The sequence below is a fragment of the Trichosurus vulpecula genome, chromosome 1 (genome assembly GCF_011100635.1).
Source record: "Trichosurus vulpecula isolate mTriVul1 chromosome 1, mTriVul1.pri, whole genome shotgun sequence".
Lineage (NCBI taxonomy): Eukaryota > Metazoa > Chordata > Mammalia > Diprotodontia > Phalangeridae > Trichosurus > Trichosurus vulpecula.
The window spans coordinates 51,317,422-51,341,643 of record NC_050573.1 but is presented as its reverse complement, the minus strand read 5'-3'; the positions used below and the strand labels follow the sequence as shown (position 1 = coordinate 51,341,643).

At 47.9% G+C, this 24,222-nt stretch overlaps 1 protein-coding gene across 2 annotated transcripts; it reads right to left on the bottom strand.

The window, feature by feature from the left end:
* Positions 1–11,417: 11,417 nt before the first annotated feature.
* On the bottom strand, positions 11,418–23,177 carry CD320 (CD320 molecule). Of its 2 annotated transcripts, XM_036750884.1 has the most exons (6): positions 22,949–23,177; positions 17,975–18,094; positions 17,153–17,485; positions 16,049–16,165; positions 15,061–15,159; positions 11,418–12,117 (listed from the first exon to the last, which is right to left on the bottom strand). In XM_036750884.1, exons 1-6 carry the CDS (start codon positions 23,058–23,060, stop codon positions 11,963–11,965), a joined length of 936 nt encoding a protein of 311 aa, XP_036606779.1. In that variant the 5' UTR covers positions 23,061–23,177; the 3' UTR covers positions 11,418–11,962. The 2 variants fall into 2 exon arrangements, with proteins under 2 accessions (XP_036606779.1, XP_036606788.1); XM_036750893.1 differs by lacking the exon at positions 16,049–16,165 and having other exon boundaries at positions 22,949–23,129.
* Between the last annotated feature and the right edge of the window lie 1,045 nt (positions 23,178–24,222).

Here is a 24,222-nt window from a genome sequence, read left to right as displayed (position 1 = left end):
CCAGGTATGATCTTAGGATGGCCATTCCCCCAGCCATCCTTGCCTCCTTTTACTTCCCTCTAAATCCTCTTCCCCTGCTGCCATCATCCTTTCTATAAAACCCCATCAGGGACTAAAGCTTCCATCCTCTTCCTCTTTCGTATATTTATGAATCCCATGGAAATGGCAACTTGATAAAGCTTCTTGAAATTCAAAAGCAGCATTTGAACCCTCTTTCTGTAAAGTGATTACTACCTCAGCCCTCCACAAGCCTTGGGCAAGATAAGAAAGTCAGATGGAGGAAGGGGTGAGGTTCCAGACATTAGCTGGAGGGGCAGGCAGGGGAGGATGTGTTCCCACAAAGCTGCACACGTGTGGAGTGCTGAACTCTTTGTTCTGCTTTCTCCACCATCAGCCCAATTTACCCTGGACACATCTTCACCCCAGGTGATTCCTCCCCCGGCTCTATCAGCTCCATCCCAGAGATTATCTGTGCCCCACAACAAAGCAGAGTCTCAGCGGGCAGGGGACTCCAGTTGGCCCTGAGATATGCCCTCCCACCCTCAAGTTTCCTTCCATCTACTCTATTTTGTTCATATTTACATATGTTGTCTACCCCGTTAGAATGTGAGCTCCTTGAAAGCAGGGACTATCTCACCTTTGTATCCACAACTCTAGTCTAGTGCCTGGCATATAGCATTCACTTAATAAATGTTCGTTCATTGATTGATTAAACATCAGAGCTTCCAAGAAAGGAGACCCTACAAATCTGACCCTCTACCCCCAAAGCAGGAGCCCATATCTAGAGCTGAGAAAGACAAGCTCCTACTGCAGAAGCTTGCTGCTTGGTCTACCCCAAATCTACCCCATGCCCAATCCAATCCATCTTCCACTCAGCTGTCGTCATCTTCCTAAAGAGCTGGCCATGTCACTGCCCTACTCAGTAAACTCCAGGGGCTCCCTAGTACCTCCAGGATCAAATATAAAATCCTCTCTTTGGCTTTTAGAACCCTTCAAACTTGGCCCCTCCCTCCTCTTCCATTCTTCTCATATCGGACTTCTCCATAACGTTGGCCTTCTTGCTCTTACAGAAGGTTCTCCATCTCCTTTTCACCAGCCGTCCCCCATTCCTAGAATGCTCTTCCTCCTCACCTGTGCCTCCTGGCTTCCCTAGCCCTTTCCCTCTGAGATAACCTCCCATTTTGCTTGTATATGCCTTGTATTACATAGCTGTTTGTATGTTGTACCCCCCATTAGAATGACCGGGGCAGAGATTTTTTTTTTTTGCCTTTCTTTGAATCCTCAGTGCTTATTAGCACAGTGCCTAACACACAGTAAGCACTTAATAAATGCGTGGTGGTGGTGGTGGTGGTGGTGGTGGTGGTGGTGGTGGTGGTGGTGTAGGAGTTTCCCAGCTTGGGTTCCATGGGAATCCAGGGAAAATCTCACCCACCATATGGTTAGTTAATAGTGTCTAAGATAGAGGATGCCTCCTTCAAGACAGAATTGGTCTGGCTCATCTTGTTGTTGCCAGTAAAGTGAAGAATAAAATACAGTCTGAGGGTCTCATTGATACAACCCCATAGCTCTGTGTCTTTGTCCTTGGAGCTTTCTTTATCTGGGGAGATGTTTTCCCAAAACCCACAGAATTCATGTTCATCCTCCTTCACAATTATGATGGGGCCGGGCCCTCTGACAGGATATTTCATGAAGTGGGGAAAGCAAAAGATTTGGAGTTAAATGACTTAGGTTTGAATCCTGGCCCTGCTTATTTACTGAGCAATGTTGGCCTCTCTGGTCCTATTTCTTTATCTATAAAATGGTCCATGGTCCTCTCCAGCCCTAAATCCCATGACTCTATGAGGTTGAAGGGATTTCTTGTTCAGGAGTGGATTGTCCTAAATGACCTCTGAGATTCTATGATCCTAGAAACGATGCTTCTCAGAGGTCCTTAGAATCTTCTGCCCCCAGAGTAGTGTTTTCTAGGAGCCTACATGGGAGCAACGCTCCCTTATTCAAGGGTTGCTCCCCGGGAGTCCTCAGAAAGCAGCTAGTATCAAGCGGAGGAGTTGTACGACCGGTATACTCTAGGGGCACGAGCCTTTTGTACACTGGAATGGACTTTGGAATATAGGACACAGAATGGTAGAGCTGGAAGGCACGGTTTACAGTCCAACCACCTCATTTTATATAGAAACAGGTCCAGAGAGGGGGTAGAGAATTTGCCACGGCCATGCAGCCAATCTAGTGAAGCCAAGGTCAGAAGATAGACTAGGATTCCTTCCATTCTAGAGTTCTGTCAGGCCCAGGTGTTGGTTGGCCCTCACCTGATGTGTCCCGTGGAAAGGATCTCAGTCCAATTGTGGCTCTGTGCCCTGGATCCATATCTCTCCCTGTCCCATAGTCAGTTCCAGGACCTTAAGGACCTTCTCAGGGCTTGCCTGCCCAGCGAGTACAGGGATCCAATGGGTGAGACCCAGAGCCCCAACCCTAGATTGGGAACAGAAGCAAGTCTGATCCCCACCCCCCAGCATCTCAGGGCCTATAGGCAACCACTAAAAGCCCTGATTCTGTCTACATCCCTTATTTTTTCCCTAATGTTCTCTCACTCTAACCCGGTCTTTGTTCCTGGGGAGCCCAGGATCAGATCCACTGTGGTTTGATAAATACATCGCATTCCTCTGACACCTGAAGTTTATCATGTGCTTTCCTTCCAACTGCCCCATGAGGGCAGTGGCGCACCGACCCTTATCCCTGTGTGACTATGGCCTCATTTCGTATCATAATCCCTCAGGTGTTCTTTGTTCCAGGAAGGCTGAAATGCTTAACTGTCTCTGGAACTTCACGTTCCATCTCCTTCCTCCATGGTCTGGCACAAACTGTTCCCGTGCCTAGAATGCCCCACTCCCTTGGCCTCTCGGAAGACTTCTGAGTACTTAGTGCTTTGAGGCTCAGCCCCTCCTCCCTACATGAAGTTTTCTCAACCCCCAGTTGACCACCACCACCATTGTTGGTGCACTCTCTCCTCCAATGACCTTATTTTCTATTTATCCGGGTTCTAGTTTTACCTCATCTCTCTGGGGCAGCTGCTGGCAAAGCAGGTAGAGCTCTGGGCCTGGAGTCAGGAAAAATTAGTTCAAATCCAGCCTCAGACCTTTACTAGTCGTGTGTGCACTAGTTGTACACATTCTATATGCCTCAGTTTCCTCAACTGTAAAAAAGATAATAATGGCACATTTGCAATGTTGTTGTGAGAATCAAATGAAATTGAGTTTTACAGATAAGGAAATCCATCCAGATTCCCCTAGCTACGCAGGAGGAGAGAGACCTAAATTCAAGGTCCCAGGAGTCCACCACAGTTGAGACAACTACAGAAAGGGCTAAATTAAGGAAGGAAATATCCCAGGCAAGGCACAGCACCCACCCTTTATCCCTAATAGGTAGACCGACTAGAACCGAGAAAGCCTGTCACCCAACCACCCACTGGCACTGGACCTTGGTTGTGCTCTCATCTGTACCCTCCCACACCCTGGCCAGGATATCAGCCAGTCAGTCAGTAAATGTTTATTTAATCACCTACTGCACACCAGGGTCTGTGCTAAGTGCCAGGGATACAAAAAGAGGCAAAAGACAGTCCCTGTCATCAAGAAAAGATCATGATCTAATGAAATGAACAAGATCTCTACTTCCGTAAATGTTAGTGCCTTCTCCCTATTGATTCTGTCCCACTTATTCTGCATATAGCTTGTTTGTACACATTTGTTTGCATGTGACATTAGACTGAGCTCCTTGAGAGCAGAGATTTATTCTTGCTTTGTATCCCCATCACAAAGCCTGGAGTAGGCACCTAAAAAATGTCTATTGACTGACTGACAACCAAGACAGAGCTGAGGTAGGAAACACCTTTCCAAGCCCCTCTAATCTAGGCTGAGTGTGTCTAAGGTCCAGCAGTTGATGTGGTTAAGAGAAAGAAGCCTTCACATTCTCAAGGGACAAATTAATATAATGTCACATGTCACAGCAGGAACCCAAAGGAACAATTGTCCTTTAAAAAAAAAAAACAACTCTCTGAGAGTAGCTAAGTGGTGCAGTGGATAGAGCACCAGCCCTGAAATCAAGAAGATATGAGTTCAAATTCAGCCTCAGATGCTTACTAGCTGCGTGACCCTTGGCAAGTCACTTAACCCTGATTGCCTTAAAAAAAAAATGAAAAACAACCAAAAAAACCCCAACTGTCTGTCAGAGCTAACATCATTTAGTGCTGGGAAGATTACCTAGACTCTCATTTTAGGATGAGAAAATTCAGGGTCAGAGAAGAAGGAAAAGATCAGATAGCAAGTGCCAAAGCTAGGGTTTGAACCCAGGTCATTGGATTCCAAATCCAGTGCTCCTTCCACTATAGATACCTTTGAGATGAATGAATGGGTGACTAATGAATGAAAAAGCACTCGTGTGCCAGGAAGTCAGTCAACCTGCATTTATTAAGGTCATACTATGTGCCAGGCACAGGATTAGGCACTTGAGAAATAAAGGCAAAACCACTCTCCCTTGTATTCAAGAAATTCACATTGGAATGAAAGCGACAACATGGAACTAAGTAGATATATAAAAGAATCTCAGGAGGAAAGGCATTGGTGTTGAGGGCCAGGAGTGACCCCCCATATTGTGGGATTTGAGCTGAACCTTGAAGAAAGCAAGGGAAAATAAGGATCAGAGGTGAGGAAGGAGAGAGTTCCAGGCAGGAGAAAGAGACACACACACACAGTGCTTGGAGAGGAGTAAAGTATAAGAGGACTAGAAAGATAGCTAGGAAGGGGCTAGCTAGGTTATTAAGGGTCTTAACTGCCAACCAGAGGACTTTATATTTGACCTTGGAAGTAATAGGGAGCCACACAGGGGTGTGACATGGTCATACCTGCACTTAGCTGAGTGGAGGATGGATTGAAGTGGGGAAGGGAGGCAATGGTCCAGGTGAGAGGTGATGAGGCCCTAAACTAACCAGAGTGGTGGTTCTGTGAGTAGAGAAATGTGAAGATGAGAGAATAAGATTTGACGCAAGATTGGACAAGTGGGATGAATCTGAGTAAGAAGGAGGCCATAGCACTGAGGTTCACAAGCCTGGATGACTCAGAATGACGGTGATACCCTCAACAGCAATAAGAAACATTGGGAAGCTGGAAGGGTTTGGAGGAAAGGATGAGTTATTTTGTACATTGAGACTGGGATGCCTGAGAAATCTAGGTTGAAATGTCCAAGAGGCAATTGGTAATATAGGACTGGGGTGCAGGACAGAGACAATCTGGCAATCCTCTGCCTAAAGATAATAATTGAAATTATGGGAGCTGATGAGATCACCAAGCAAGATAATAGAGAGGAACAAGAAAAGATAGTCCAGGACTGAACCTTGAGGGATATCTGTGGTTAAAAGGTGTGGCATGGATAAAGATCCAGTAAAGGAGACAGAAGAGGAGTAGTCACATTAATATGAGGAAAACCGGGAGGGAACAGTATTATGAAAACCAGGGAGGACAGAGTATCCAGGAGTTGGCAAATACAAACAGCAAGACAGACCCTGTTATCAAGGAGCTAACATTCTAATAGGGTTATAGAAGAGTGGTGGCCAGGGAAGTGTGACTTGAAATGATAAGGACCACGACAGATCCTCTCATCCAATCCTCTTATTGCATAGCTCTGATTGGGTCATTCCATTACTCCAAAATCTTCAATAGTTCCCTGTTGACTTCCAAATAAAAACCAAATTCTAGCCTGGTATTCAAGGTCTTCTCCAGTCCTTTTACCTTTCCAGTCTGATTTCCTACTCTTCATAAACTCTGACCTCCAATCAATTGTTCCACTGGCCATTCCTCAAATATATCTTGTACTTTCCTGAGCTCTATTTTAGCTAACAACTTTACTCTGCTGGAAATACCCAACAACCTCTAGTCCCCAACATCATTATTTCCAATTCTTGATATTCTCCCCCCACCCCCCATAAGGAACAGATTAAATCTCACCTCCTTTGTGAAGTTTTTCTGGATTGCACTGGTTGAAAGTAATCTCTTCTTCTAAACTCCTTTGGTATTTAATGTCTTAGTCATTTAACACTTGGTATATAAAATCACAGAATGTCATAGGTAAAAGGGGCCTTAAAGAACATTTAATTCAATACCACCACCCCCATTTCCCATCACCTGTTTCTCAAAAAAATCCTCTCCGTCTCCTCCCCACTCCACCCTGCCCCGCCCAATATACTGAATAAGCTTCATCTGCTGAATCTCACCTCCACACTCTGCATCAGTCTCCAAACCCTATCTCTCTCCTTCTAGGACAATTAGAAAACATCCCCTGGGGAGGGGGTGATGGCTGGAATGAGATGTTCTGGAGTGGAAAAAATGGGGAAACAGCCAAGGGAAAGATTTTTAAAAGATTTATTATTAACAAGTTTTGGACTGAGATTCTTAGAGGGAAAGGCGCTGACCTCCTGGAAACTGGAAAAAGAAAAATCAAGAAGTGGGGGAGGAGGAGGAATAAACCTAGCTACAACAAAATCTGAAATCTGTTTCTAGGGGGTGGTGACAGTCCCACTGTTCTCTGCCCTGGTAAGACCACACCTATAATATTTTGTTCCATTCTTTCTAGGTCCCCAGAGAAGGAAGCCAGAATAATAAGAGGTCTCAGAATTGTGTCATATGAGGTTTGGTTGAAGAAACTGGGAGTGGTTAGCTTGGGGAAAATTAGATAATAATAAAACAGTAACAAAAGCTAGTGTTTAAATGATACTTTAAGGTTTGCAAAGCACTTTACAATTATCATTTCATTTTATCCTCATAACAATCCTGGGAGGTAGGTGCTGTTGTTATTATTCCCCATTTTACAGATGAGGAAACTGAGGCAGAGAGAAGGCAGTGACTTGCCCAGGGTCACCAGCTAAGTATCTGAGGCCAAATTTGAACTTGGGTCTTCCTGACTTGAGGTCCAATGACATATCTACTTCTTAAGCAGGAGATGATTTTCATTTCAGTGTTCAAATCTTGGTGGAGTAGGGAGGAGATGAGAGGCATCTACTTTGGAATCGAGGGCACCCCAAGAACAAAAGTAAGCTCAGTTGTTGGTAAAAGTCACAAGGAGGGTAGATTTCAGCTTGATCTAAGTTCTTAACTATCTGAAAATGGCTATTAACCCAAGAGCCCAATAGGAGGGATCGGATCCTTTGATAGGTACTAGAAATAAATTTCATTTATTGTACTTGTGTTAGGCTCTACACACACCATAACAGGTGCTGTATTAATTATATTAATATTTATTTACTGAGTGAACTGGATTGACCTAGTAACCAAGGAAGGCCGGCAAAGCACTATGCTCTCTCATTTCATCCCCATAACAACCCCATGGGGTAGGTATAACAGGTTATCACGGTTTCCATTTTTTCAGATGAGGAAGCTGCGAATAAGACAAGAGAAGTGATTTGGTCATGGGCATCCAATGGGGGACTGTCCCTCTTGCTTGGATTTGACTCTAAATAAATCTCCTACCTCAAAGTCAGGTATTTTGGACACCATACCATCATCCTGCATTGACAGCCTGGGTTTTGAGGACCCCCAGTGTCCAGAAAGGACATGGCAGGTTCATAACCTTCTGCTCGTCTGGCCCTTGTGGCAACGGGTTTTTCTCCCCGATTCTCTTCCTTGTACCAGAACTAACTCCCATTATGTTGAGATTGTCAACTTCCCTGTTGCCCCAGTAGGGCAGAAATTGAGTCAATGCATAAGCGGTCACCAAGACAATGGTAGGAAGTCATGAAAGAGAGACTATCAGAGCTGAAAGGTCATCTAGACCAGAGGTTCTTAAACTCGTCATAGACCCCTCTGCCATTCTGGTGAAGCCTAAGGAACCCTTCTCAGAACAATGTTTTTAGATGTATAAAATATGTAAGATGATGACAGAAACCCATTGTATTGAAATACAGCTAGCAAAATATAAGAACCTTTGATGTAGACCAAACTATTCATTTTACAGCAGAGGAAATGAATCAAATAAACCTTGCCACCCTTCTCTGTAAAACAATGGATTTTTAAGGTTTGCAAAGCATTCCACATGCCCTGTCTTATCTAACCTTCATGACAAACACCATGAAATTGCTATAATAATTAGACCCATGCAAACAGCTCCCTCTGGAGGGAGGCCTTCAGGCAGTGGCTGGATACCCTTTGCCAGGTGTGTTGAACAAGGGGATTCTTGGGCCCGTATGGGTTAGCTTTCTGAAGGCTGTTCCAACACAGAAGGTTGTGAAATGGTCTGCCTTAGAGGATAAGTTTTCTTATCACTAGAAATGTTCAAACCCTGGAGATTGGATGACCACAGGATCACCTGTCTAGAGCTGGGACCTTCTCTGGGTGATCTCATCCACTCCCAAACATTCTAATATTTTTGTGAAGATGGCTCTGAGATGTATATATTCAGTCATAATACTCCCTCCCAAATTCCAGTCTATCACAAAATGCCAGGACATCCCAGCAGCATCTCAGATTCCAGATGATCGTGCTGATCCTCATATAAGACACTCCATCTCTTGACTCCACACATTTTTACTGGATGTCCCCATACCTGGAATGCTTTCCCTCTTCACCCCTGTTTTCTGAGTTCCTTCTAGGCCCAGCAAAATCCCTTCTGCAGGAAGCCTTTCCCAGTCTCTCAGTTCCAGCATCCTTCATCTGTTGATTATTCCTGTTTATTCTGTATATAACTTGTTTGTACATAATTGTTTGCATGCCGTCTCCTCCATTAGACTGTGAGAGCCTCAAGGGCAGGGACTGTCTTCAACCTTCCTTAGCAGTGCCTGGCATATAGCAGGCATTTAATAAATGTTTATTGATTGACTGACTACACGTGTAAAATAGAACTCATTGGAATGAGACTATCTCAGAGTTGGGAGGCACCTCAGAGGCCAACTTGTCCAACCTGGACTCCCACAAGGATCCCCTCAACATACCCTACAGCAGCTCATTCAGCTGTCTCTTGAAGACCTCCAGGAAAAAGAAACATCCTCCCAAGCAAAACACCTTTCACTTTGGGTTAACTTATTTTTAGGACATTTTTCTTTAGGCAAATCCTAACTTTGCCTTCCTACAACCTCCACCCACTGCGCCTGGGCGTGCGGGCCCTCTGAAACCAAGCACAAGTCAAAACCCTCTTTCACAAATATTACATTCCCCTGAGCCTTCTCTTCTATGGGCTAAATATTCCCAGGTCCTTCAACCAACTCATACGGTATAATCACAGACACCTTCATCATCCTGATTGCCTTCCTCTGGACACTCCAGACTATAATTCCTAAAACGGGATACTCTGGACTGAATACAAGTAGTCAGACCAGGACAGAGGACAGTGGGCTGACACTTCCCTGGTCCTGGAATTCTAAATGAAGAAACTGGGAGAGAGGTTAAGTAGCCCAAAGTCACGTGGTTAGTGAATTGGCAGAAGCAGGATCCCTGAGAAAAAGCCCCCTGAACACTCCTGCTACCTCTCCAGCTCCAAGTTCCTGTCTGGGTTCAAGGGTTCCAGCAGACAGGGATATCTCCTGAAACCTCTCCTGTGGGTCACTCCCCCCATGGGCCCCAGTGAATACTCAAGGCTCAGTATGGGCAACGATTCTTCCCCCCGCCCAGACCTTCCCCAAGTCACCATTTCTGCTGAAAGCACCACCATCCTTCCAGTCACCCAGGTTGGAAAGCCTGGAGTCATCCTTGACCCTTCCCTTCCCTTCATCTGACATATCCAAGCATTTTCCAAATCGTACCAATTCACCTTCACACACATCCCTCATCTGCACCCACACAGCCACTGTCCTAGCTCAGAACTCCAACCCCAGCCCCACCTAGGCTCTTGCAGTAGCTTACTACTTGGCCTTTCTGCTCCCACTCTCTCCCCTTTCCAATCCATCTTCCCTACAGCCACCAGATTACCACTTCTAACATGTAAGTCTAACTGTGTCACTCTCCTTTTAAAATCTTCAAAAGCTCCCTATTGCCCTTAGGGTAAAATACAAAGCTGACATTTCAATTCCTCCTCAATATGGCCTCCTACTGCCTTTCTGGGCTGATTACTTCATATTACTTCCCTTCACGCTTTCCAACAAGCTGCACACACACAACAGAAACCTCCGATCTCTGTACCTGTAAATAGGTGGTCTCCATCTCTCTTCCCCTCCCTGACCCATGCCTAGAATGCATTTCCACCCCTAAGAAGCCCTAGCTTTCTTCAAGGTGCAGCTCAGGTGCCACCTCCTAAAGGATTTCCTGATGGACCCCAGGAAAGCCCTCTCCCTCCTAAAATGACACAGAATTGACTTCTCTACGTGTTGACTTCTTCATTAGATTGCTAGCTCCTTGAGGGCATAGGCTGTCTTAGGGGCTCCTCCTTAGGTGGTCTTTGAGCAAAGACATGATGACTGCTTGTTGGGCATGGATTGAACTAGATGGTCCTCAAGGTCTCACCCAACTCTTGTGATTCAGTGTTGTCTCCCTCCCCGCACCCCTCAGTAGTGAATTCCTCATATTTTAATTTGGTTTTTCTATCCCCAGTGCCTATTACATTACTTTGCACATAGTAGATGCTGAATAAATGCTGAATTGAATCTAACTGAAGCCCTCGCTTTATAGATGAGGAAACAGACTGGGTTATTTGGATGAGGTCAAACGATTTAAATGGCAAAGTCAAGCAGGTCCGGTGAGCCCCAGACCCAGACCCTCTGACTTCCACATGCCACACTGCCTGCTCCTACCTAGCAGGGATGCTATCAAAGGGATTACCATCTGGAGTGGACACTTGAACTAGCTTTCAAAGATCCCTTTCAAGGGATTTCAATTCTATGGGAGGAAATATGGCATATACACTTGCAGTCAAGAAATCAGGGTTCAAATCCCAGCTCTGATGCTGCATGATGCCAACAAATAAACCATCTAACCTTTCTGGGCCTCAGTCTTCCTGTCCAAAAAAATGGGAATAATAACACTTGTACTACTTACCTAATAGATTACTATGGGGAAAGCACTTTGTATACCTTACAGTGTTACCAAAATGGGAGTGATTTTCATGAACCTAAGTCAGTCTGACTTAAAAGTCTGTGCCTCTATTTTCTAAGTTACTACCTTCAAAATGCCCGGCTTGAGTTTCTGTTGCATCTGTAACTTCTCACAATGGAGGGAAGAGGGCAGGGAACCGTTAACAGGGACTCCTAGAACCTTAGAGACTGTCTAGACCCACTCCCCCCACTTGTGATACTCCATTGGCCCGAAGGAGGATGTAAATCCCTCTAGAGTGAGGGTAAGTCTTCTTTCTCTTCTTGCATCCATCCCTACCTCCTGGGAGCTCTAGGTCAGATTTTTTCTTCTATGGGGAGATCTAGAAAGGAGTTCACGAGAAAGACTAGAGGAAAGGGCTTAAGTTGTGAGAAATTATTTTAATTACTGAACTGTAGATCATCCTAGGTATTGAGGCTGTCCTCCCCCTCACCTGCAGTCCACCTGGGAGCTGAACGGAGTGTCTCACCCCTGGGCCACTAGCCCTGCCCTGTGGCTAATGCCAGGGACACCCAGCCTTGCTCAACATAGAGTACAGCCCCTGAAACCAGCTGCATGAGAGAGCGATCGGGCTGTGTGACCAGCTCTGGAGCCAACAGCCAATTCCCACCCACCCCTATGCAGGCAGGATGTGTTCTGTTGGAAGGAACCAGGATCCACGCCCATCCGGCCCTATCCAAGGGGTGCCGGATGCAAGGCCTCCCAGGGTGGCAGAAAAAGGCAACAAGGTCAGGAGCTATAGCTTGTGATGGAGGCCCAAAGGGAAGAGGGTTCTGTGTAGCTAACAGTCTCTCTCCCCCACCCCTTTGCCTTTTCTCCTCCTGGGGGACTCTTGGTTCAGCCCTAGGGAGGCCTGGGCCAGTTTCACAATGGACCCGGAAGACCAAAAGCCGTTCTGGAAGCCCTCAGATTAAGGAAGAAGGTGTCCTCTCAGGCATCAGCAATGACTCCTTCACAACTTCTACCAGGTTTGGCTGGGGTAGGAGGCGCCAACGGACTTGAGCCCACGTCTGGCAACATACAAGGAGACAGGCAGCAGCCAGAACTCCACTCAGGGCAGCTGAAAAGGAAAAAAGATCATAGACTAAGAAAAGGTCAGCACAGGAAAGGATCTTAAGAAAATCTGGTCCAACCCCCTGATTTTACAGAGGACTGAAATGAGGGTTGGAGAAAGGTGTCACCTGCCCAATGCCACATGGCAGATTAGTGGTAGGGCCTGGACCTGAACCCATGTCTTTTGACTCCAGGTGTAGAGCTCACCACCTGTCCTTCTCTGCACTGCTATCAGAGGCACAGGGAAAGTGCACCTTACACTCAGCCCTGCTCCGATGCCTGCTCTACCCCGGGGCACACTAGCAAAGGTCACTTTAGGCTCCTAACAGATGCTGATCTGAAGGCCAGAAACTCCCAAGACTTCCAGAGAAGTGGCAGAAGAGGGAACTGTTCCCATGGGGTAGAGCAGGAAAGAGGGGCTTAGTCCAGGTTTCGAGAACATAATGGGTGCTAAATACAAACAGGGGCATCAGACTGCAGGGAGAACACACTGGGCACTGATGGGCACAAAGCTGTAGCTTTCTAGGGAAAGCCAAGAACATTTCCAACCAGGATACTTTCCTGGACTTCATCTTCTCCAGAAACTCCCTTCCCTTTCTGCAAGATGACATCAATTCTGAAACTGTTCTTTCCTCAGGCCCCTCTGGCCCTGGGGCCACTCCCTCCCTCTGCCAGGGAAGACGGAAGGAGGGAAGGGAAGGGACATCAGGGAGCCCCTCCCAGATCCTCCACCAAAGAAGGAGGCTGTGCAGCTTCTACATGTTGGCTTCCTCCATCTTGAGGCTGTCTTAAGCTTTTCCCTACATCCCAGGGCTTACGTTAGCAGAGTACCTGGCCATAATAGGTACCCTGTCAATGTTTATTGACTCTGACTCTGACAGGAACAACCAAAAGTGGAAGGAAGAGAGTTACAGAAGGATAGAACTGCTCCTAGCGACTGAAAATAGGGCAGCTCCATTCTTAATTGGCTCACTTTCTCTTCCCACAAGAATGAGCATCAGACTGGGAATGGCTAATAAGAGAGCTGAAGTCCAAGCTAAGCAGGGAAATGACAGAAGGAAACCACCTGCCTGATTTTAGGTCACCGGACAGCAGAAGTGGGGATCAAGGGAATGAACAGACAGAAGGAAGGCTGAGGCCCTAGTCTTGATCCCTGAGAGACTGTGGAGAACAGGGAAGGTGTTGCAGGCCTGGAGAGGGGCAGATGTGGGCTGACTGTCACAGAGGGCAAGAAAACAGCATCAACAAACAGAACTTTGATTCTTAGTGAAACTCTAGAGCATGTTATAAAAGGGATGCTTTGTGAACATTTAGAAAAGGAGGTAAGTGGTGATTACAAAGAAGCAGCATGGATTCATCAATAACAGATCATGGTGGGGCAGCTAGGTGGTGCAGTGAGTAGAGCACCAGCCCTGAAGTCAGGAGGACCCGAGTTCAAATCCAGCCTCAGACACTTGACACACTTACTAGCTGTGTGACCTTGGGCAAGTCACTTAACCCCAATTGCCCTGCTTTCACCCCAACAAAAAAAAAAGAAAAAAAAGAATAGATCATGGCTGACTAATCTCAGCAGCTCTTTTTAACAGCTAATAGACTGGGAGATCAGATATGGCTTATCTGATATTTTTTAAAAAACCATAACTGACAAGACGAAGTATCTTGTCCCCTGCTTGTGGACAAGACAGAGAGATGTGGGTCAGATGATAACACAGTAACGTAGCCACGGAATAGGCTGAGTGAACGAACCTAAAGATCATTTGTTAATGGCTCCGTATAAACTCTGGGACACCTCTCCAGACCAGCACCCTTGGGATCTCTGCTTTGCTTTGGATAAAGGCAAAAATGACATTCTTAGCAATTTTGCTGATGACATAAAGCTGGGAGGGAAAGCTCACACATCAGATGACAGTCAGGATAGAAAAGACCTTGACAGGATGGAATGCTGGGCTGAATCTAATAAGATGAATTTAAGAGGGACAAATGAAAAGGTTTACACTTGAGTTCAAAACACCAACTTCCCCAGTACAAGATGGGTGAAGCAGGCTCGAGAACAGCTCATTTGAAAAGAGCTGGGAGTTTTAGTGGCCTGAAGATTTAACGGGTCAGCAGTGTGCTCCAGCAGCACCAACAGCTAATATGATCTCAGGCGACAGCCAAGAGATGCCTAGGAAGAGCCAGTCTTGTGTCCTCTGCGCTGGTCAGACCAAATCTGTAGTATGGAGGGCAGCTCTGGGGACCACACTGAAGGAATGATACTGACAAACTCGAGTGTCCAGAGAAGGGAAATCAGGATAGTAAAAGGCCTGGAGATCCTAACAATAGCTAACATGCACATATTGCTGCTTTAAGGTTTGCAAAGCATTCTGCATATTTTGATATTTGATATTTGATCCTCACAACAACTTTGGTAGGTAGGTGCTGTTATAATCCCCATTTTACAGTTGGGGGAACTGAGGCAGGAGAAGGGTTTTGTTGTTGTTTTTTTTTTTCCAAAAGTGCCTTGCCCAGAGTCATACTGTGAGTACACGTCTGAGCCAGGATTCAAACTCAAGGCTTCCTTTTTTAAAGTCCAGGGCTCTAATCACTATGTGACTGAGCTACCTCATTTAGGAAACTAGACATGTTTAGCCTAGAAACAAGAAAAGCTGGGGGAGACTTGAAGGGCCAGCATGTGGATATGGGACTTAACTTGTTCATTTTCTCCCAGGGGGCAGAACCAAAAGCAGTGGGCAGAAGTTGGAGCAAACCATGCTTAGGTGTAAGCGTTCCTAGCAAGAAGGGGTCGGCCCAAGAGGTGTGTGTCACCCTTCCATGGAGATCTTTAAGCACAGGCTAGATGACTGCTTGTTGAGGAGGTTGTGAATGAGTTCCAGTTAGATAGCTTGAAGGACTCTTAAGTCACAACACAGGCGGAGCACAGCAGTCACACCGCCTGCCCAAGGGGTCTCACCTGCTGCCATGACCAGGCCATATGCGCTTCGTCTTTCTGAAGGTGTGAGGCTTCCATGTCCTGGGGTGGTGGTCTGATCTCCAGCAGTTTGTGTCACCCCTGAAATGGAAGAAACACCCAAGAGGAAGGAGAGCCTTAGCCCCCATGGTCAGCTACAGCTAGAGCTAAAGGGATCAAAGGCTTCCTGCATCTCTGAGCCTGGAGATACCACCTGAGCGATACAGGCCAGAGCTAGTCAGGTGTGGACATACAGTCACATATACCTCCCCCAACTGGAGCTGGAATGGGAGTCAACAGACTTCCCCCTCTCCCAGCACTGCCTCTGTCCTCCATCATCACTCTACCAACACTTATTGTCTGATTCAGTGCTCATCTCCGCCCAGAAAGGAAACAGAATCAAAGATTCAGGGAATTTCTGGTTTGGAAAGGACCTTAGAGGAAAATTAAGTGATTTTAAAGAGGACAACATGGAGGGCGATAAAAGGAGAGGAGGCTGCCCAAGGCCACGAGGCACAGTTGTCTCGGATCCCCTTGTCCCACCTCCCTGGGCTTGGCCCTTCTACCTCTCTCTGGGCTGTCTGAGGAAGTCCCTGAAGAAGCTACAAAGAGATGCCTTAAGGCATTCTCTACTCCCCACCCTCAGCAGAGAAATAAGTGCCAGGGCCTCCTCAGAGAAACTGTTCCAAAGGCTGAGGACTCCAGGTGCTTCCTGGCAGGAGACAAGGGGTTGCTGGCCCCTGTCCCAGGCAAGAGGAAGGACTATCCAGTCAGCAGCTGGTGGCTCACCTCTCAAAGTGAAGGCTCCTTATGGGAGGCACAAGAGGCTATGGCCACCTCAGCCCTCAACCTCCCCACAGCAGAGAAAATCTAAACCTACTACTACAGGGTAAGGCATCACAAAGGGTCCGTGGAGGTTCCAGATTTGATGGAACCACTATTCTGAAAAGCTGACAGAGCGGAGATGCTGCCCACACTCAGGGATATTTACCAGTGGCCATAGTCATCCCACTGGCATTCTGATTTCCTGAAGGGACAGCACTCTCATTACCCAGAGTGGAAGACATAGTTAAGGTGGTAGTCTGATTGTCGGGAGCTTCTGTTGTCCCTGCAATGAAACCAGGCAGCCTCCGGTCAGCAGCCCCAAGGGGAGAGGGAGCCTCAGTCCCTATGGACTTTGTCTTTCACCTTGGGATTTCTCTCACTGACCTCCACCATGCCTCAGGGAACTCACTATTGGGAAACCCTCCTCATCCGGCTGTGAGATTTCACCTCATCACTACCCTCTGTCCCTCTGACTGGAGGGGGGGCCATGAACTCCAACCCACCCCCCCTTAGAGAGGGAAGTCAGCTCAGAACATCTCCTTTCTCATTTGGCTGAACAACTTCAGGACTTGTCTGACTGACTTACCCCCTGTACCCCCAAGTCAGGTGTTCCTTACCCCCAAGCTTTTCAGCATCCTTTCAGCTTCCCCCACTAAATTATAAATTCCTTGAGGGCACATTTTCACATTTGTATCCTCAGCATTTAGTATGGTGCCTGGCATGTAGTAGGTGTTTAATAAATGTTTACTGACTACTGACCATGGCTGGCTACATCTGAGACTAAAGGGCCAGTAGCTGGGTGGGGGAACCTACCCTAGTCAATGTTACAGAGGATGTCTGTAAACTTAGAGATGCACCAGGGTCCAGCAGCCTGAGGGACTCCAGCCAGCACTGGCCAGATCTAGACTCCAGGAGATTCCCTCCCTAAATTGTAACTCTCCCATTTAATGGCACATGGCACTGAAGCTGGCTGGGATTGGAAGACAACCCACATTTCCTGTTTCCCATTATCATTCCACTCAAGCTTTTCTAATCCACTGTACAGTCTCTGCCTTCATCGTACCTTATCTTGTCACCAAAGCCAAAGTATGAATCCCACAGGAGCTTCTGAAAGTCTCTCCTTCCTGGGACACCCAAGGCCTAAGGCTCTTAAGTTCTCCTTCTCTCTGGTTCTCTAGCTGATTGAAAGGGTACAAGCGCATGCACACACACATACACACATACACACACACACACACACACACACACACACACACACACGAACACTCACCACAATGAAGTTCATCATTGCCACTAACACAGTCTGGGTGTCCATCACACACCCATGCATGTGGGATGCACACTCCTGAGGCACACTGGAAGTCCTGCCGGGTGCACCGTGGGGAGGACATCTTCGAACGGTGCTTCTTGCAGTCCATAAGCTGTTCATCTGTGCCGTTGGGACAGTCGTTGATGTCATCACAAAATCGGTATTCAGCCAGGCAGGGAGGCAGGGGGCAGCTGGCCTCAATCCATACATCAGTACATTCAGGTCCCTCACATCTGACTGGGGAACACGTGTCAGAGGGGCACCGCTTTTCCCCAGGGGCACAAGAGTCAGCCGCTATTCACAGGTAAGAAGGGATTAAATTATAGCAGTCAGGCTACAGGCTAAAGGAATTGTATTGAAAATTGAAATCTTTCCCCAAGTCTTGTGGAATGTGGCTGGCAGAGGAGAGGGAGGCAGGATGGCCTTAGTGAGTGGAATGAGGACTAATCCTGGAGACTCTCTTCAGACCACTGTAATCTATAGGGATATGACTGACTGATGGTACCACTTACTCTGCCCCAAACAGATTTCCCTCCCCAGGTGGTTAACTCATGTCTTCTAGAATTAGTCTACATTATCCTTATAGAAACTTCTACTCCTTTCTCCACAACACAAACATAATCCTTTACTAGCCTGAGGGCAAGCTAGCAAACATGTGTAGCATAGAAAGCTGCGGAGCCAGAAGGGGCAAAGAGGCACCTATACAGTTTGGTTCAGCTCAGTCCTGCCCCAGTCTGGGTGACCTCCAGCCCACCCCATTCCAGGCCTGCATGGTCCACTTACGGCAGTGAGTTTCATCTCTGCCATCTGAACAGTCCTTGTCACCATCGCACAGCCACTCAGAGGGTATGCAGATGCCACCGCCACATGGGAACTTAGAGGGTGGGCATGGTTCCTCAGTGCCTGGGAAACAGGTGAAAAGAAAACCCAGATAACAAAGCATCACCAGTCAGGCCAAAGCAGCACAGCTAGGAAGGCAGATGAGACAAGAGAACACGATGGGGGTGAGTGTGAGCCTGATGGGGAACCAAAAGCCCTTGTCCTTGAGTCTTGGTTTTACTACATACCAGCTCTAAGCTTTCTTCCTCTTGGATTATTCTCTCTAAAATGGTAAGGTGAGGGGGGAGGAAGGGAAGGGAGAGGAAAAGAGAAGGAAGGACAGAATGAAAGACTGGAGAAACAGATAAATAAATAAATAACAAAATAATGTCCTGGACCGCATTACTTTCTCCTGGAAAAGCTGGACTTTCATTAATTGTAAATGAGTTTGTTGCAAATGTAGAAACATTGACAGCAAGGAAGGATTCTTGGTTTTTTTTTTCTCCTGGAAGCTGTGTACCCCTTTCTACCTCAGCTCCCCCAAAGTTTCTCCTCGTCAAAATTACATAAGCTTCCCCCTTCAACATGGACCCTCTAAGCTGAGTGGCCCCACTATTATGGAGACTCATGGGGGAAATGGCTAGCTTGCTTGACTTGACTGAGCCTTGGTGACAGCTTGACCAGCTGCGGCCACTTCAGCATTACTGCAAAAGGGGGAAGGGATTCTCAGGGGCTATATGCCATTTCTGGTGAAGGGGCTTGGGGAGGGGGAAGCTGCAGGGCCACCTTTCCACGCCAAAGCTAGATGAGCTCAGCAGAACAGTGAGGGCCAGGTGGTGTAGACTGGGAGTCTAAAGAACCTGGCTTCAAATCCTGCCTTGGCCACTAGCTGTACGACCATAGGTAAGTCACTTCTCTGTGCCTCAGTTTCTTCAGCAATAAATATAGCTGTAGCTAACACATAGTGCTTTAAGGTCTGCAAAGCACTTTACAAATATTATCTCACTTGATCCTGAGGGGGGGTGTTATCCCCATTTTACAGTTTAGGAAACTGAACCAGACAGAGGTCAGGTGGTTTGCCCAGGGTCCCACAGCTAGTAAGTGTTTAAACTCAAGTCTTGCCCAGCATTCTATCCACTGCAATACCTAAATGATAATAATGATAATGCTTACCTCACACAACTGTTGTATATTTAAAATGAAATACTGTACATAAAGTGTTTTGCAAACTATAAAGGACTCTATAAACATCCATTTCTATTACTATTACTAAAGCTACTGAGATGATGCACCCCAGGGCAGAGAAAAAGATCACTTTATTGAGGACTGAATTTAGGAAGTGACTTAAGTCCTTGACTTAAATTCAAGGACTGAATTAAACTTAACCCCACATCTTCTAACTCCAAGAGTGTCCATGACTGTCCTATACTGCTTCCCAAATACCCCAGAGTCCAACCTGTCCCTGGAACTGTTTGAGGGACCCCCCACGAGGGAAACAAAGCGGGGGGCTGCAAACCCCTTATTCTCAGCTTGGTTCCCAGCAGTCACTTTCCATCCTCAAAATTCAGGAACTCAGTTGCCCTCATAGAAGTGCTTCACAGAAATTCTTCCAAAGTCTGAGAACCTGCTGTACTTCCTGGGGGAAGTGGAAGGGACTTGCCCCAGGCTGCATACCCTCTCCAACAACGAGGTGCTGTTCCCAAAGTGAGGGGGCCCCCAGGGGAATTGGGCAGGGGAACAGGACTACCTTAGCCCTGATCCTCTCCCCTTCTGGGATAACAGGCCCCTGAATATATCCTACAGCCCTATGCAGTGAAGGGAAGAGTAAATCAATAAAGGTTTCAGACTTGGTGGAGCCAACAGTCAGAGTGCAGGCAGAGTTAAGTCAAGCCAAGCTACCAGCTGGAGTGATTGGTCCATTTGTTTTCTGAATGGACAGGACTCCCATTACCTGGTTTGGGGGACACAGCTAATAAGGTATTGTGACCTCCAAGAGCTTCCATGACCAGTGAAATGAAACCAGCCCCAGCTCAGCAACTCTTAGGGAAATGGGAGGCTCAGTCCCTATAACTGACGCATCTGAGCTAATGCTCTGAGGCTTAGACTACCAGCACTGAGCCTGGGAAGGGTCCCCACGGGAGATCTCCAGGTCTCAAGATGGCCTAGAGCCTACCCAACCTGAGGGAGCCACGCCAGTCCTAGGCAGGGCCCTCCTGCCCAAACTAAAGCCCTTTTCTTGGTACCAGAACAAACCAGAAAGTGCAGGCTGCACTCTAGCCTGCAGCTCTTCACTTCCTATCCTGCCTCCTCACCACCTGAAATCTCATCACCATGCAGATGAACTCCGAACCTCCTCATCTCCCTCAGCAGCCACTCCCTGGATTGGAGTGCCAGAGGGAGAGCAGTCAACTCCTTCAAAAGCCTCCCTTCATGGAGGAACTTCACAGGTAATAAATGTTCAGTGTTATTGTCACTACTACCACCCCTACTTTCTCTGTCTCCCACCTTTATTGCCCATAAGTGAACAATCTCATTGACCAAACCTCACCTCCCAGCCACCAAGGAGAGCCAAAGGATGGATCACACAGGGTCTCCTTCCCACTGGGATCTCTCAGTAGAGGACCCTAGGCTTTCCCTCTCCAAGGGGATAAGCACATAAGGCACACACATGCACATGTACACACACGCACACATGGGCATGCACACATGTACACACACACACACACACACTCTCTCACTCTGTCACCATATTACTGGAAAGACATACACCCAAGAAGGAAAGAGGCCAGGAAGCTCCACAGAACAGTGTTAGACCTGAAGGGAACCTCAGAGAATCTCTATTCCAGCCCCTTCATTTTGCAGAGAAGGCAAAATGAGGCTCTTTTTGCTCAAGGTCACCCACTGAGTTCATCACAGAGCTGGGGCTTGAACCCAGGCTTTCTGACTCCCAGGGCGGGGCTCTTTCCAAAGACATTTCATGAGTACAGGTCTTGTCTTCCCACTATGAGCCTCTTACATTAACAAAATATCTCCAGTGGACTATTTAGACAGTTGCCTCCATTTCTTCAATATTTGCTCATTTCCTTGGTCACCTTCAGTTCCGTCAAGCCAAATGTTACCTCCTCACCGTGGTCCAGCTCTAGCCTGACCTCTCTGGAGCCTTCCCAGACATCTCCAGCCCAAGGACCCCAGACTTCTTTAACTCCTATTATACTGAGACATTGTATTCTTTGTGTACAATGTCTTCCTTCTCTAACTGTATGACTAGAAGGCAGGGCCCAGACATTCTCCCCTAAGCTCTGGATATCTCAACTGAATGAAGGCAGGTCATAAAACCCATGGTCAGAGGTTGCAGCAGCCCAGCGACTTTACTGGAGAGAAAACAGGTGCAACTTTTGAGCTGAACAGGCAGTGGCGGTTATTTTTGAGGCTAGTAAAAAGCATGGGTGTGGGGAGGGAGAGCGGTACTAAAAAGGAAAATAACACTGTGGAGCCAAAGACTCCCAGTTCTTTGGGAGTGGCACCAACAAAGTCTTTTCCTTCCTAGCCCAGTTTCCCCCTCTGTAAAAGCAGGGTTACACTAGATAATCTGTAACATGCCCTCCGGTTCTGACATGATCCTTCACCCCAACTATCCCGGAGTCTGCATTCCTCCATGGGCTTTTTCTTTCATCAGACTTCCATTAACTCCCCGAGGGCAGCAACTCTCCTTTGCCTCTTTTTCTATCCCCAGATAGCACAATGCCTGGCACACAGTAGGTGCTTAATAAATGTTTACTAAATTTAATTGAATGGAATTTTCCCACAGGCCTGGGAGGCTTTTAGGAGCACTGGACAGCAGAAGCAGAGCACACCTTGGAGACCACCCAGGCCAAACCCACTCATCTTAGAGAAGTCAGTGGAGTTCAGGTCACAGAGTTCTCCAAGTTCACAGAGAGAGTCAATGGTTGAGCCTGTACTATGATTGCCAGCCAATCTTTGGCAATGCCTCTTTTCCCAACCTGCCTGAGTTTCCTAGAAAAGGAGAGTAGTTTTAATCTGGAATGTCCACCCTCCTCACCTTTTCTTTTCTTTTTTAAAGAATCCTTAGGGCAACAGCTTTCTTTAAGGCTGAAGTCAGCTGCCACTTCTCCCAAGAGAAGCTTTTCCAGATTCTTCCGGTAATTCTCAAACTATCTAGTATTTAATGTCGGGTTCCATTTTTGCCCTTGGACCCCTGGTACTGGGCTTTACATACGCACTTAGTAATTGTTAAGGGGGGAGGGGGAATGTGAACAGGAAGGCCGGGCCGACATCAGTGAGCTGGCAAGACATAAGACACACAATTAACAAAGGGACAGGGAAAGTACGAGCAAACAGGGGTACCCCCTGCCATGCTTCTAGAGCAGGGCCCGCATGGAAATGGAGAGAGACAGATCTGAGCTCTCAAGGAGGAGGAGCCATCTAGGGGTCAGGGCTGTCCCAAAGAAGAGGCTCCTGAGGGGCCTTCGGAAGTGAGAGGGTCGCCAGTGGCCAGCTGGGTGACCCACTGCCAGTGCCTCCATCTCTGCGCCTCGGTTTTCCGAAGAGTACAAAACGAGGGGCTTGGACCGGATGACCGTAGGGGTTAATTCAGTCCGGACCTTTCCATCACGGCAGGGTTTCAGTGTCGGCTGAGCGGTGGTCGCAAGACTCTTGGCTAGGCGACCCCCGGCCTCCTCCAGGTCTGCACTCAGGTAGGAGCAGAACAATGTCCCAAACCATGTGGCGGCTCTGGGGGAGTGACCCTGACTGACGGGCGGCAGAGCCAATAGCGGGCTGCGGTAGTGGGCGGCGGGGCGGGCCAGGGCGGCACGGGGGCGGGACCTAGCAGCTGCCGAAAGAACACCGCCCGCCCCACCCCCCAACTAGAGGCGAGACTAGGGGAAAGGGGTTTGAAAGGGGCCGGGCTGGACTCACCTCGGCGGGCTAGGCTCCGGGGCTGCGCCGGGGCCGAAGGCAGGCTGAGAGCCAGAGTTCGCTGCAGTCCTGCCAGAAGCAGCGGCAATAGCCGCAGCAGCGCACGCGCCATTCCCCTGCGCCTGACTGACTGACCAGCCGACCTCCGCGCGTCCTCCTCTCTCCGCCCCCAGCCGAGGGCACGCGCACGCGCCCCCTCCGCGACTTGCCAAAGAGCGGGAGGGAGAGCGCGTGCGCAGCTGCAGTGCCCCTCGCCCGATACCTAGCGGTCGGGTCACCCGAGCGCCGCTTATCCACGGTGCGCATGCGCTCCCGTATCCGAGCTGTTTTCTGGCTCGCACTAGCAGGGCGCGCCCCCCGCCCCCCACCACCTCGGAGGGGCTGAGACGGGGCTGCACGTCCCCCTTTCACTTATAAAGAGACCCAAGGTAGAGCAGGCTGAGATTCAAACCACGCCCACCCCCAGCTCCGCGCTCAGCCAGGTTATACCAGAGCTCAGCGCATCACTAGCACGAGATGGGCGGTGGGGAGACTTGAATCGGTCCCCGGCAGTTCCCACTTTACCGGGAGCACCATGCGAACTCCCCAGCTCAGAGAAGTTAGGGGGGAAAGCGCCTAAAGACAGCTCCCACCACGCGACACTGACTTTAGTGTGAATTTTGTCTGGACACTTCCTAGTCCGAGTGACCCTGGGCATGAACTTAATCTCAGCCTCAGTTTCTCCGTCATGGGCATAATAATCCCTGCCTCATGAGCAGCAAACGAGACAATGTATGTAAGACTTTTGCAAACCTTAAAATGTCATATAAATTACTGGCTATCATCTTTAGCATGAGGCATCAGAGGACTTTGGGGAAACTGGGTGGCCCGAATAAAGATCGCTGGACCTGGAGTCAAGATCTGAGTTCAAATGCAGCTTCAGTCACTTACTAGCTGTGTGACACTGGGCAAGTCATTTAACTTGTTTGCCTCGGTTTCCTCAACTGTAGAGTGGGGCCCATAATAGCCTCTATCTCCCAGGGTTGTTTGGAAGATAAAGTGAGATGTTTGTAAAGAAAGCATTTCTTAATCCTTAAAGGGTTTTTGAGTGCTAGCTATTATTCTTAAAGGCCATGCTGCTGGTGGGAGAGGTCTGCCAAGTCCAACCAAGCTGGAAAGCCTTCCAGTATGAGCCCAGGAATGAACTAACAGACTTGTCTCTCTCCTCTTCAAAACTCTTCAGGAGCTCCCTTTAGACAAAATACAAACTCATAATCCTGGCATTCTAACTACTT

Excerpts from the sequence above, each read along its gene's own strand:
- CD320 (XM_036750884.1), bottom strand. The coding sequence starts at position 23,060 with ATGGCGCGTGCGCTGCTGCGGCTATTGCCGCTGCTTCTGGCAGGACTG. Across the intron at positions 18,095-22,948 it reads CCGGAGCCTAGCCCGCCGAG|GCACTGAGGAACCATGCCCA; the intron begins GTGAGTCCAGCC and ends CCTGTTTCCCAG. Across the intron at positions 15,160-16,048 it reads TGGGATGACTATGGCCACTG|GGGTGACACAAACTGCTGGA; the intron begins GTAAATATCCCT and ends CTTCCATTTCAG.